Source organism: Choloepus didactylus, chromosome 10 (assembly GCF_015220235.1).
Source record: "Choloepus didactylus isolate mChoDid1 chromosome 10, mChoDid1.pri, whole genome shotgun sequence".
Classification (NCBI taxonomy): domain Eukaryota; kingdom Metazoa; phylum Chordata; class Mammalia; order Pilosa; family Megalonychidae; genus Choloepus; species Choloepus didactylus.
In genome coordinates this window covers 22,717,857-22,732,643 of record NC_051316.1, presented here as the reverse complement: position 1 = coordinate 22,732,643, position 14,787 = coordinate 22,717,857, and the positions used below count along the sequence as shown (strand labels likewise).

Genomic DNA, 14,787 nt, shown 5'->3' with positions numbered 1-14,787 from the left:
TCTAAAAAATCAAACATCTCTATTTCTGCATCCCAGATTCCAAAGTAATGCAGGAAAAGTGAAGAGGTAGGGTCTGGGGAGGGAATGAAGAAGTGTACAATTCATTGAATCAAGGAATGGATTAATTGTAAATGAATGAAAAAAAATGGGCAGGTAAGAATTTAGAAGGCCAAGCCCTCAATCTTGGGGCCTGCCCTTATGAAATTTGTTACTGCAAAAGAGAGGCTAAGCCTGCTTAAAATTGTGCCTAAGAGTAACCCCCAGAGAACCTCCCTTGTTGCTCAGATGTGGCCATCTCTCTCTCTGTAAGCCCACTCAGCAGGTAAACTCATTGCCCAACCCCCTGCGTGGGACATGACTCCCAAGGGTGTAAATCTCCCTGGCAATGTGGAACATGACTCCCGGGGATGAGCCTGGATCGGGCATTGCAGGAGTGAGAAAGCCTTCTTGGACCAAAAGGGGGAGGAGAAATGAAACAAAATAAAGTTTCAGTGGCTGAGAGATTTCAAATAGAGTCAAAAAGTCATCCTAGAGGTTATTCTTATGCACTATATAGAAATTCATTTTTAGTTTTTAGTGTATGGGAATAGCTAGGAGGAAATTCCTGAAACTGTTGAACTGCAACCCAATAGCCTTGATTCTTGAAGACAATTGTATAACCGTATAGCTTTCACTGTGTGACCATGTGATTGTGAAAACCTTGTGGCTCACACTCCCTTTATCCAGTGTATGGACAGACGAGTAGAAAAATTAGGACAAAAAGTAAATGAATAATAGGGAGGGATGGGGGGTATGGGATGTTTGGGATGTTCTCTTTTACTTTTATTTTTATTCTCTTCTTTTTTTGTAGTAATCAAAATGTTCAGATATTGCTTGTGATGAATGCACAACTATATAATGGTATTGTGAACAACTGATTGTACACTGTGGATGATTATATGATTTTTTAATATATCTCAATAAAACAATTTTTTAAAATGGGCAAGTTAGTAAAAATGGAAAACTGTGCTTTAGTTTTCTAATATTAACTAGAGAAGTTGGAAATCTTTACATGTTTCTGAAAGAAAGACAGAAGGTCTGAGAAAGTTCCTTATATGATGACTGAAAGCTATCCCCAAATGCTAAGGGAAAAAAGGTAGAACCCCAAAATTGAAGAACAGGGTTAAATATCTGTGCCACAAATGGGAACCTCCTCTTGTCTCTGTGGGTTCCCCAACATGAAGAAAAATGATAAAGCACCTGGCTCTATTTCCTTAGTCCCCACCCTGGCAAAATATCACGTTTCTTTAAAACTCAGTTGAAAAGTTACCCCCTCCACGAAGCCTTTTCCTGGTCTGCAGGCCAGTTAGTATTTTCCTTTCTACAATCTGACAAATATCAAATATCAAATTCCCTGGCTGGGTTTTAATTATTTTTCATGTGTGTTTTCCTAAAATAATTTTAAGCTTGTCAAGAGCTCGTACTGGGGCTTACTTATCTTTGGGTTTCTGGCATTTGGATGCTGTCACAGAGCAGATAATCAATTCATGACTGTTCAGTGAATAAAATAAATGAATGACTATTTCATTATCACATGCTTCGTGAGAAACCTAAGCTTGTTATCATTTCTTGAGATACTGGAAAATATGTTATGGAGCATGTCATTAAATGATTGCCAGATATAAGATCGTTATGAAAGGAGTTTAGATTAAATTGAAATACTGATTCAAAAAGTTACAAACAGCCTCTAGTTATATCTGAGGCATTCTTCAGAAACACAGTCAGATTTGGGCCATGGAAAGAGCTTGTAAAAGCACGAGCCAATTTTATACTTGAAAAAACACTTACTGCTTCTCACTACATCACCTTTACAAAAACAGAAAAATGCTTTCTGTTTCTTGGGGGACAAAACCTTCATATGACCCATGTTGTGTTGTATTGTTCTTTTAAGAAGACATAAATTGCCAACTTTCATTAAAATGCCTGTGAATGGTATCACTGAACATTCCAAGGTCTGCAATATGAGATTTACTGTGGCAAATTTACATAAATGTATATGCATTTTATTTTGTATATCTATTTACATTATTATTTATTTTAATAAATATTTTTATTTATTTATGATTATTATTTTCAAATATTGGTTCATTATTTTATGAAGTTAAGACAGATACATTATTAAAAAATTAAGGAAGCATAGCAATGACAAAGATAGTAAAATAATCATCTAGAATTACTCAATTGAGAAATAGCCATCTCTAAACTCCAGATAGCTCTCTATGTACATGTACCAGTGGGAGGATAGCTGAACAAAGAAATTTAGAAATAATTATGGAATTATTTAATTCAGTGTAAGAGAAGCAAAAGTAACCAAAGTGAACCTGAAAAGTATTGCCAAACTTCAGCTGAATCTTCTCTCACCCCAAATGATCCTTTTAATGCTAAAAAAAAAGTAGAAAAACATTAAGAGTTTGAGATAATTATAGTTTATATTAATTCTTTTTTTTCAATTTTGTATGTAATTTATTGATTCCTTGCTCTGACAGATGGAGAAGTGAACACTTACCTTTCCTTTTCCTTCCCCTCTCCTTCCTCACCTCCCAGTTTTAGGTGTGCAGACAGCAATCTGCTTTATGGTTGTTGATTTGTATATATAAATACACACAGCTTTCCCATTCCTAAATTCTTTGTTTTAACTTGTTGTTTGATTGGATGGATTTGTTGTCCATTTGCTGTTTTTCTTCCAAAACAGCCTGTATATGCAGAATTTCCTAAGTGTGTGGATGCTTGAGAATATCTGTTCATTGCCTTCATACTCTTAGGACAACTAGACTGGAATAAAATTTGGGGGGTCACACTTGATATTTTCCAGACCTTTATACATACTGCTTCACCCTTGTCTGTATTGAGTGTTATATTAATCTTTTTTTTTTACAGCTGTTTCATTTATGGTTGCATTCCATGGTCAGATGTCCCCCTTACCCACTTGGGCTGCTCCCTGGTGCTATGTGCCCAGCATTCTTTCAAGCCTGTGAGGATCCTCTTATTGTCTAAGTACTCGAACATCAAAGAAACTAGATATAAAATCTTACCTGAGAAGACTTTTGATAATGCTCCTTACCCACCGGCATCATACACTGCTGTGGAGAAGTCTGAGACTAGGCTTTATCGTTTTTGATTTGCTTTTTCTGCCTCAACATGTGGAGGATACTGTCGGGAGAGGCAGGCCCCCATGGACTATAAACATCCCTGCACATTCTTGCTGAGCATGCCACACTGCAAGCTTCTCCATCTCCTGATAGTGAGCAGTTTCTGTAGCTAGTCGTATAGGCAGCTGTCTTAGTTTTCTAGGTCTGCCACAACAAAGTACCACAAACTAGGTAACTTAAATCAACAGAAATCTATTGACTCATAATTCTGGAGGCTCGAAATCTGAAATCAAGGTATTGGCAGGACCATGCCTCCTCAGAAACCTAAAGGGAGAATCCTTCTTTGTCTCTTCTAGCTTCTGGGGTTTGCTAGCAATCCTTGACTTACAGATGCATCACTGAACTGGTGGCTTTATTAGTCCCATACTGTGAAGCCCTAAAAGGCACTTTTCCCCCTTGGGTTGTGCTCTTCCAGAGCAAGTTCTTTGTTATTTGCATGCTATGATCCATCTTCTTTTCCTTCCTTCCTTCCTCCTTCTCTCCTTCCCTCATTTACTCTTATTTGTTTCTTTCTTTTCTTTTCCTCCCTTTTCCTTCCTCCCTCCCATTTTCCTTCCTTCCCTTCTTCCTCCCTCCCTTCCTTCCTTCCATTCTTCCTTCCTTGCCTTCCCCTTCCCTCCTTTCCTGTTATTTGCAGTATACATACATAGTCAACATGCTTCTTATCTTGCTTATGCTTTGCTTTGTAATGGGCAGCTCTGTTCTGACATTCAATTTATTTATATTTAATGTGGTTGAGTTCTTCTTGACATCTGTCTTCTCATATCTGACACATATTTCTCTTCCCTTCAAGCTTTAATTGCAGGGCTAAGGTCTGTGGTTCTATCAATTTTTTCCCCCATAATGTAAGTGCTCATGTTGGTAAGGGGGCTCTGCTGGTTACAATGGACATATTGGCTATTCTCCACGCTGCTTTCTCTTCAAGAATTTTCCAAATGCTCTGTGCCAAGCATCCCACAGCATTGTATGGGTTGTATTCTGTGTCAGAATAGCCATAAGCTTCAGAAACTTTGGACAGTTAGGCACCAGAGGTCCCTGATTATGTTGATATCCCGACATCAAAACTGTTACATAGGGGCTCTGCACTTTTGAGTATTTTTTCTAGATTATTTTCCACTCTCCCAACTCACCTCAGCCCACCACTTCTCTTCAAATGTGGATATATTTGCAAGATTCCTCAGGATGGTTTTGTTCACCTTCATCTCACCAGTAAGGTTTCTGAGGGTGTGGTAAAGACTGTGAGAGATATTCAAAAATAGACTCTTCTGGAAAAAAAAAAAAACTTTAACTTCCTTTTCTTTTCCCTTACTTTCCCTTCTCTGTTTTTTCAAAAAGCAATATCAATTTATCCCTTTTCTTGAGGCATCTGCTACTGGTGGGACCTGCAGTCCCAAGGCCAAGGAGGCAATCAGGGCCTGCAGGGATGAGGCCAGGAAAATTACTATTGAGGCAGGAGATCCATTACACACTGGGGGAATAACCAATTAATTAAATATTTTGTGGATAATGGAAGTCAGGATTTTCACTATTGGAAAAGGGGGTTACAAATGTGGAAAGGAGGAAGGCTAGAATGAGCCATGTGGTTCTGCATTATAAATGGAGTTATTAGCATGAACTCATGTATTTTAATATATACAATATGGAAATATAGAAATAAATATACAAGTGCATGCATGTGTATGTGGTGCATGTGTAGTGGACACAAATTTTATAGTTCTGTTCACTGAGAGGAACTACAAGCAATGACACCATAGTAGCAAAGAGATACTTGCACCCAGAGCTTGGTTTCCAAACACCATTCTCTACCATTCTCCACTAAATAGAACCAGGACTCCTGGGAGAAATAGCTGATTCCAGAAATGGGGCAGGGAAAATGTAAGATGAGCCTGGATGATCTTGCTATGCCAAAAAGTAATAAAACGCTCAAAAGTTAATGGAGACTTGTTAAAAGGACATTGCAGTTTGCTTGAATGGGATCCCACTGGCAATATTTGAGACAATTTAAACATCAAAATAAGTGACAGTAATAAAATTGAATACATTGACTAGAATAAGAATCCAAGAGTACATTGATATGGATAAATAAATGAAAGGGTAAAGAAAAAGCTCTTCCTGACAGAGAAATGCCAACCAAGTAATGTAGAAGGAATGGGGGAAATTAGAATATCATGATTGGCAACCATTTTAGTAATAATCAATTCAAGCAAGAACCATAATGTATACTAAAATCAGTGATTGGAAATTTGAAAAGGAACATGATATTTACATAGTCTCAAAATGTTTCTGTCAACGTATTTATTAATTACAGAGAAAAAAATAGTAATTTTGCATTGGAAAAATCTGATAGATATTACCTTACAAAGAAATCAAAGTTTAAACATGGCAAATATTGGAACTATTCAACATCATGTGCACCCTGATTTGATATACTAAGAACACAGCATTACTTTTGTGGTATTCTTGACAAAAATGCATACCATGAATCTAATCATGAGGAAATATCCGATAACCCAAATTGCAAGACATTTTACCAAACAACTGACAAGTACTCCAAAATGTCAGCGTCATGAAAGACAAGAACTGACTGAGAGAGTGTAACTGAAGAGACTTGAGGAATATCCTACACCAGAAGAAAATACATAGATATGTTTTTTTGCTATGAAGAGCAGTGTTGGCACTATTTTGTTTGTTTGCAAAGGAGAGTGAGGGCAAATGTAACATGTCCCAAACTCAGCCATCTCTTGACTCTGCCAAAAATATTCCCCATCCCAGTTAATCCAAAAACCTAGACTCACCTCAGTCTCTTCTCTTCTCTTCACAATCCATATCCACTTCAACAGTAAATCTTATTGGTCTAACCTCAAAGTGATTCTGAATCCAGCCACATCTCACCACCTCCACTGCCACCACCCTAGTTCGGTTCTCCACCCTCTCTTGCTCCATAACTGCTCTCTCCGCTTATGCCCTGTCTTCCTGAGCCTTCTCTTAACACAGAATTTTAATTCTCATAATAATCATTTGGATATCGATGCTGTGACTACATAAGGTGAACATTCAGAACCACAAAATGAGAGCATGTATGAGTTATCAATTTGTTTAGCAGTAAAATTCTATAACTATATAATGTAACTTATTTTTGTTTCAGGAGTTTTTTTTTTTCCCTTTTATACGTTTCTCTTTTTGTAAACAGAGTCATTTTGGAATGCAGCTTCCTTCAACACTGAGACTTCCTACCTTCACTTCCCTACATTCCATGGAGAATTTACTGCTGACGTGGGTTTCTTTTTTAAGACCACAGCTTCCTCTGGGGTATTTGTAGAGAACCTAGGGATCACAGACTTTTTCAGGATAGAACTGCGCGGTGAGTTGCCCACTTTGGAAAAGTCCATCTGAATGTCCATTATTTAGCAATAAACTCGTCAGCTGAACAAAATTTTAAAGTCTTGTCACTCTCATTTTGTCACTTGTATTTCTATATTAAATAAAATTCTATGATTTTAACTAACCATTTTGCCTAAAATGAGAAAGGAATACGATGGGACTCAAAGCATGTATTAATCCAGAAAAACGTGCTTTTTCTTGGCTATAGCTATGTGCAGTCAGGAATTTAAGTCAAACTCATCAGATAACTAACTGTTTACTGAACTTCAAAAATATTTCACCAGACATATTGTTTGTTCATGTACCCAAAGCTTAATTTCTTACTGTCAAAATGAACATTTAGTACTTTTAAAATTATATAAAGTTTTGAACTATCTTTAAATAAAATTATCCATACATATAAAGCCAGTTCTGTTTGGAGTTCTTGGGGAAACAGCACTATAATTTAGGACTTGGCAAGATAAACAGGTGTTAAAATCAGTTTGTCTTTCCTCTAGGATACAAATTTATTTTGTCCTCCTATCCCAAATCAGAGTGAAATTTTTCTGCATCACTGTTGTCCCCTTTCATAATGAACTCATGGTGCTTTTCTCATCTCTAGTCAAGACTACATTTTCTCCCCCATGAACTGACTTGAACACAGGCTTCTCTAACACTTGCAGCTCCTGCGGAGGTCACCTTTTCCTTTGATGTGGGGAACGGGCCTTGTGAGATCACGGTGCAGTCACCCACACCCTTTAATGACAACCGGTGGCACCACGTGAGGGCAGAGAGGAACGTTAAAGAAGCCTCGCTTCAAGTGGATCAGCTCCCACAGAGGACCCAAGCCGCTCCCCCTGACGGGCACGTCCGCTTACAGCTCAACAGCCAGCTCTTCGTGGGTGAGTGCTATGCTGGAGCTGGGCTCTGGGTGCAGAGATGGGCTGAGCAAAAACCACAATACAAGTAGTGGTCGTAGCAATTACAGACACAGCTACTACTACTATCAATGCTGTTGACACCCTATTAAGGAACTTGCTGCGCACTCCTGCTTTATATCTCATTTTCCATGTATTACTTTTTACCAGTCCCACCCTGCCCATCTGGGTGGGTGCTCTCTCCTACAGGCTCCATGTTTATATGTGGGCCTTGCTCCTTTATTCATAGAGCCAACTGATTTAAAGTTTATAGCTTTTAATAATGGAAGTACTCCTTTTAGTTTGCTTATTTACTGTTTGCCCATTGTTTATTTTTCCCAAGGGGAAAATATATTTTGCTATATTGCTTTTCAAACAACTCTATTCTAATTTAGGCAACAAGCAGATTGAGAAGTAGCTCTCAATTGCTCGTTCCTCATGCATTTTAAAGAAAATAAGGACACAGCTCAATTAAAAACTCAACTAAATCACAAATTATTGCACAGCCTGCTTTGGGGGAGGATACATGCAACTTCTGGTTACTAAATGCTAAGTAATGAATTCAAATGTGTGTGAGTCTCTGTGTGTGTGTGTGAGAGAGAAAGAGGGACTGTGTGTGTGTATATTTGTGTGTACATACCACGGCTCCATAAACGCAGCTCAAAACATGTTTGGTTCCTGACACTGGACTTCAATGAAGCCTCCTCAAAACACCTGAAACCATCAAACTGCCTGAAAGGAGGAACACACAGTGGATTAAATTAAGGAAATTTTTTTCTCATTTATAATCCTGGAAGTTAACAGAATTTCTACAAATGAAACTGGCATAAAAATAAACCAAAATTCGCATTCACATTAAGCTGAAGTTTATAAAATTGTGGTCCATGCATCATCAGCTTCAGAATCACACATGACATGGGTTGAAAATTCAAATTTGGGGACCCATTCCAGACCCACTGAATCAGAATCTCTGGGTGCAGACCCAAGAATCTGCATTTTTCATAAGCTTTCCAAGTAATTTCTATGATCCTAACATTGAGAATTACAGGCCTCTCTAAGTAGTTTCTTTGGCACTCTGATTCAATTTTACATAATAAAACAAATATATATGTATATATTATTTATTAAATTATTATACCACCATGTTCTCAGAGAGGAGTGGATATAGTAAGGCAGACCTTGAATAGTGGGTCTATGGATTAGTTCCACTCCTTCCAATTTCCCTTTCTTTGCTCACTTCTTAATCCCTTTTCATACTTTATTATTGACAGTTCCTCCAAATAAGAAACTTATTTACATTTATTATTATTGTAAAAATTTGAAAAATTCGTACATAATGATGGCAATGTGTGTCATTGTTCATAAACAAAAGCTACAATAATGTCGGCACCATCTTTATGTTGTTCTTGTTGAACTATGGTAAATATCTTTCTAAACTGAAGTTGAGTAAATATTTTCTGAAGTCAACAATGTTTTAAAAACTATGTGAATTAATGTTTTATTCCATGTCATTTGCATTTTTGTGATATTGGATAATTTACATTTTTAAAAGTATGTGTACTCAAAACACCTTTTGACAAATCACACTTTTCGCCATTCTCCTTAAGGCCTCAGTTTGAAATGGACATAAAATCCTGAATAAGATACCACGGAACGCGTTTCCATCTGCAGTGTTTCCCTTGTAGGTGGGACGGCCACCCGCCAGAGAGGCTTTCTGGGCTGCCTCCGTTCCCTGCAGCTGAACGGGATGGCCCTGGATCTGGAGGAAAGAGCCACGATGACCCCGGGAGTGGAGCCAGGGTGTCCAGGGCACTGCAGCAGCTACAGACACTTGTGTCGCAATGGCGGGAGGTGTAGAGAGAAGCCCAGGGGGATCGCTTGTGACTGCACCTTCTCTGCCTACATCGGGCCATTCTGCTCGGACGGTGGGTGTGACAAGGGACAGGTGATGGGGAAACGTGGAGAAGTTGAAGAATACGAAGAACATTTCTGGCATTTGACATTATAAGGGAAGTATAAGACAGTTCTTCGTAATTATTTGATGTAGAATTGTTTCAGTCTCTAATTACCGTATTTAATTTAGTAGGGAATATGACTCTAGTTTAGAAAAGCCCATGGCTACTTCTTTTCAAAAGGATATCTGTCCTCTCTGGTTTTATTATCCAAAAAAATCTCAGTTTTCTTCTAATGCTGATGCTCTTGAAACAATTCCTTTGTCAACCACTTGTCCTTGGTCAGTTCTTGAGTTTAAGATCATTAAAGCATCATTGATATTTATGGCAATAAAAAATTGCATTTTATTACCAAACACATTAACTAGGAGGGGAAATACATATTTAATTAATTAATTAAATATTGATATATAAAAAACAGAACTACTTAAGCATTTTGTTCTAAGTGTTTGACATCTGTTCTTAGAGAGTATAGTGGGCAATGATTATAAGAAAGAGGTTTGGCATAAAAGAAAATTTCTGATTGCTGATATTGGAAGAAGGCAGTTCCTGAAGTATTCCTATTCCTAACTCCTGTAAGAGAAGTGCTTCTCCTGCAAAGCAGTAGACTTAAAAAAGAAGAAGAAGGAGGAGGAGGAGGAGGAAGAGGAGGAGGAGGAGGAGCAAAGTTTTTTTTGAAAATTAAAAATCACCCTGGAGAGATACTCCTGGAATGGCAGTGTGAGAAGTTCTGCGGACTCTCTACAAAGTGAGACAAACGTAACTCATGAAAATTATTAATCAACAACAGATGTTTAAAGTCTCTGGAAATTGTCTAAAGAGCATAATTCAAATGGAGAAACATTTATTCAATCAATCTACTAATTATTTGTAAGAATAGCAAGAGTTTGAAACATTTCAGCCACGACTCACTCCCTGAGCCCCCTCCCGGTTTAGCATGATAGAATCTCTACTTTGTGTAGTAATTGCCAGGAAGACAGAGCTTCCTATCCCCCTAATTCCCAGTCCAGTACTGTTGTTTCTCCCTGAGACAGTCAAGTTGCCAGCATTTCTCAGCCTTCCACCCAGCTCTGTGCTCCAGAAGCTCTATTCCAGGCACGAACAGCTGAGAGAGATAGGGGTCCCTTCCTCCACCAGGTCCCCACTTATAAGGCAAATGCTTTACCCAAGTGTGGCAGGCTGAGAATTCTGGGCCCCAATTGCCCTAGCTCCAGCTGGCTTATAGAGCACGGTTTCCACACTACAAGAAGCAAGCCAAGAGGATAACACCCCCACCCAGTGCCCTACTCATAAGCAGGGGTGTCATTCTGAGAGAAGCAGTCTACTCTCACTACCCAAAGCTCCACAGTGGTGAAGCAGAGTTTTGGTAAGGGGTAAAGGCAGGCCATAAAGAACACTGAACTCTCTAGGTCTCCCCAAGTGAATTGACTTTATTTGGAACAGAGCATAGGGAAGTTCAAAGGTGTAAGAAACCTAAATACAATGGAGATTTTAGTCCTAAGTAATTAAGAGGAGGCTGGTTGCTCCAACAGATCAAGAAGTAAACCACAGACAAGCTAAAAGTTTAATAGAAAGAATCAGGTAAAGAGAAACAGCTAAGAAGATTCCTCCTGAAGTCAGAACAAACCTCACAGACTGGCTTTGAAGACTACACCTGAAAAAGGGCCTGTATTTAACTGGGTCAGACAATGAAGAATATCTACCCTAGTGTATTTGCAAAAACAGTAAAGCAATATACTGACGATTAGTGGGGGTGAACAGCTAGGTTTGATATCAACAGATAGAGAAATCTGAACTGAGAGAAAAGGGAAATAGCCAAAAAGAGTCCTAGTAAAACCACTGTAATCCCAGGGTGACTATGTGTGTGCTCAAGACTATGCATTAAGATTCTGAATGACAATGGAGTCTACACACTTCAGGGGAAATGGACTTCATTAAAATAGTCCAGCCAAGTCACTAAATACATAAAAGAACATCAACAACAGGCCCTCTGGTGAGGGATAGGATCAATGTCCTGAGTTGTTACAATATATTATCTAATATATCCAATTTTTAACAACGACAACAATAACACAGAAATACGAAACATGTAAAGAAATAGAAACATGTGCCTTATACAAAGGGGAAAAGGTAAGTAGCAGAAACTGCCTTTGAGAGGGTCCAGATGTCAGATTTAGCGGGCAAAGATTTTAAAGAAGCTATGGTAAATATGTTCAAAGACTAAAAGCAACTGTGCTTAAAGCAGTAAAGGGAGGTGTGATGGCATTGTCTCATCAAATAGAGAATATTAATAGAAATAAAAATTAGTAAAAGAACCAAATGAAAATATGGCATTGAAAAGTACAATAACTGAAATGAATAATATAGTAGAGAGACTCAACAGTAAATTTAAGATAGCAGAAGAAAGAATAAGTGACTTTAAAATAGATTGATAGAGATTATGCAATCTGAGGAACAGAGAGAAAAAAGGGTGAAGAGAAATGAACAGAGCTTCTGAGAAATGTGGGGCTCCGTTAAGTGTACCAACACATATGTAATTGGAGTACCAGAAAGAGAGGTGAGAGAAGGAGCAGAAATAATATTTGAAATAATAATTGTTTAAAACTTCCCAAATTTAATGAAAATCATTAATCTACACATGCAAGAAGCTCAATAAAATCCAAGTAGGATAAACTCAAAGAGATTAATAGCCAGACACATCATAGTAAATAAGTTGAAAGATGAAGAAAAATATCTTGAAAGAAGCAAGAGAAAAATGACTTGTCACATAGTAGGGAGCTCCAATAAGGTTACCACTTGACTTCTCATCAGAAATAATGGAGGCCAGAAGACAGTGAAATGACGTATTCTAAGTACCGAAAGAAAAGAACCATCAATTAGAATCTTATACCCAGCAAAATTATCTTACAAAAATGGAGGCAAAATAAAAACATCCCAAAATAAATTAAAATGAAGACAGTTTGTTCCTAGCAGACCTGCCTTAAAGGAAATATTAAAGGAATTCTCCAGTCTGAGAACAAGTAACCCCAAGCAACAGGTCAAATCCAAACATAAAACAAAGGTCACTGGTAAAAGTAATTTTGTAGGTAATTATAAAAGGCAATATGATCACAAATTTATTCTTTCTTCTCTTAATTGATTTAGGAAGGAATTCTTTAATGTGATATGTATATAATTATATTGTTGGGCCTACAACTTATAGAAATGTAATACATTTGAAAATAACAGTACACAGGAGGCAAAGGGAAGGAAAGCGTACTGGAATAAGGAAATGAACTCAGATGGTAACTCAAATCCACAGGAATAAATTAAGAGAAGCAAGCATGGTAAATAGGAAGGTTTACACCACAAACTATAAATATATGCTTGCTTTCCTTTCTTTTCTCAGCTTCTTTAAATAAATAAATTTATATAAAATAAGTCATTATACATTGTTAGGTTTCTAACATGTACAGATGTAACATGTTTAATCATGCTACCACAAAAAAGGGGTAGAGGAAATACAGCTATATGAAAGTAACTTTTCCATATCTCACTTAAATCTACCTGAAGTAGATTCTGATAAGATATATAGTGTAAGCCTAGAGTAGCCCCTATGAAAATAACTCAGAAAATATAATGAACGAATCATAAAAGGAACTGACATGCTACACTAGCATACACTGAATCCCTCATACATTGCAGTGGGAATGTAAAGTTAGTGCAGTGGTTTTGTATAATTTGGCAGTTTCTCAAAATATTTAATATAGGGTTATCATATGACCCAGCAATTCCCCACCTAGGTATATATCTAAGAAAAATGAAAACATACATCCACATAAAAACTTGCATGCAAATGTTTATAGCAGAATTATTCATTATAGCTAAAAAGTAGAAACCACCCAAATGTCCATCAACTGATGAAAGATAAATAAACTGTGGTATATCCATACAATGGAATATTATCCATCGGTAAAAAGGAATGAAGTAGTATACATGGATGAACCTTGAAAATAGTATGCAGAATGAAAGAATCCACTTACAGAAGACCACATTTTATGCAATTTCATTGATATGAGATGTGCAGAACAGGCGAATATATATAGACAGAAGGTAGAGTATAGTGGCCACCCAGCCATGGGATATTGTGGGAAAATGTGTGCTAATGGAAACGGAATTTCTTTTTGGGGTGATGAAAATGTTCTGAAATTGTTTGTGGTGATGGTTGCACAAATCTGTGAATATACTATGGAAGTAAAAAGCCTTGAATTTTACATTTTCAATGGATGAATTGTATGGTATATGAATTATATTTCAATGAGGCTGTTAAAATATTTAATCTTTGGGGAAAAATGGAACTCAAGGTGGGGAGTACTAACCTTTAAATTATGAGTTTCTGCTGGAGAATTAATCACATATAAATCTAAGATGAAGACATTTTGGAATATCTAATGAAATACACATTACATGTTACTCAAGTCTGGGTTGCAAGTATACTGCTTTTGTTACATTTTTCTCCATATTTTATTTTTTAAATTCTTAACATTGAAAAAAGTTTTTAAAAAAACACAGCCAAACAGGCAAGATTTCCCTAATTGTATTATCTCCCAAGATACCTAAAAATTGGACTCATTCTTTAGATACTTAAAACAAGAGCCCTGTCTTACATTTTGCTAACATAACAAAATTATGTGTGCCATTCCAGAGATTTCTGCATATTTTGAAACCGGCTCCTCTGTGACTTATAATTTTCAAGAACATGATACCTTAAGTGAAAACTCCAGCTCCCTTGCTGCTTCATCTCATGGGGATGTTACCCTGACCAGAGAAGAGGTCACCCTGAGCTTCCGAACCACAAGAACTCCGAGCTTATTGCTTTATGTGAGCTCTTTTCATGAGGAATACCTTTCAGTTGTCCTCGCCAAAAATGGTGAATATCTTTTGTGTGGGGAAAAAAACTGAATTAGAAAAATAGGTCTGTAATGATGTGGCTCCTTGCAGCATTCAAACTACAAAGAAAGAAAGACAATCATATGCACTCCCAATTGTCACAATGTTTATGTCTCAATTTTTCAGTTCAAATCATGATGTTTATCTTAAAGGCCAGCATTTCAAGATGAAATTAAGATGCTTTTCTCCCATTACAAGGTTGATAATCTTAAAGATTTGATAAGACACTGTGCTTCTTATTATTGCTAGGTCTTTAGTACTGCATATGGTAATCAGTTTTGCAGCTAACTTTTTAATAAACTATCTGGTTTATATATGGCAAATATCCCCTGCTATTTCTAAGCAAAGGAGCATTAATGTGGATGTAAAAACTATATAAAAGACAATTTCCACAAGTCTCAAAATAAATACAGTTGTTCTTTATCTCATTGGTGGTTGAGA

General features: G+C 37.2%; 1 protein-coding gene across 1 annotated transcript in view; it reads left to right on the top strand.

Moving 5' to 3' along the window:
• The window catches only part of LOC119505499 (contactin-associated protein-like 3), a 249,225-nt gene that overhangs the window by 222,791 nt on the left and 11,647 nt on the right, over positions 1 to 14,787 (top strand). The window contains exons 15-18 of the mRNA XM_037798314.1: positions 6,379 to 6,549; positions 7,232 to 7,450; positions 9,151 to 9,390; positions 14,102 to 14,326. Of these exons, the coding sequence (XP_037654242.1) occupies positions 6,379 to 6,549; positions 7,232 to 7,450; positions 9,151 to 9,390; positions 14,102 to 14,326 (855 nt within the window). The remainder of the gene's footprint in view (positions 1 to 6,378; positions 6,550 to 7,231; positions 7,451 to 9,150; positions 9,391 to 14,101; positions 14,327 to 14,787) is intronic.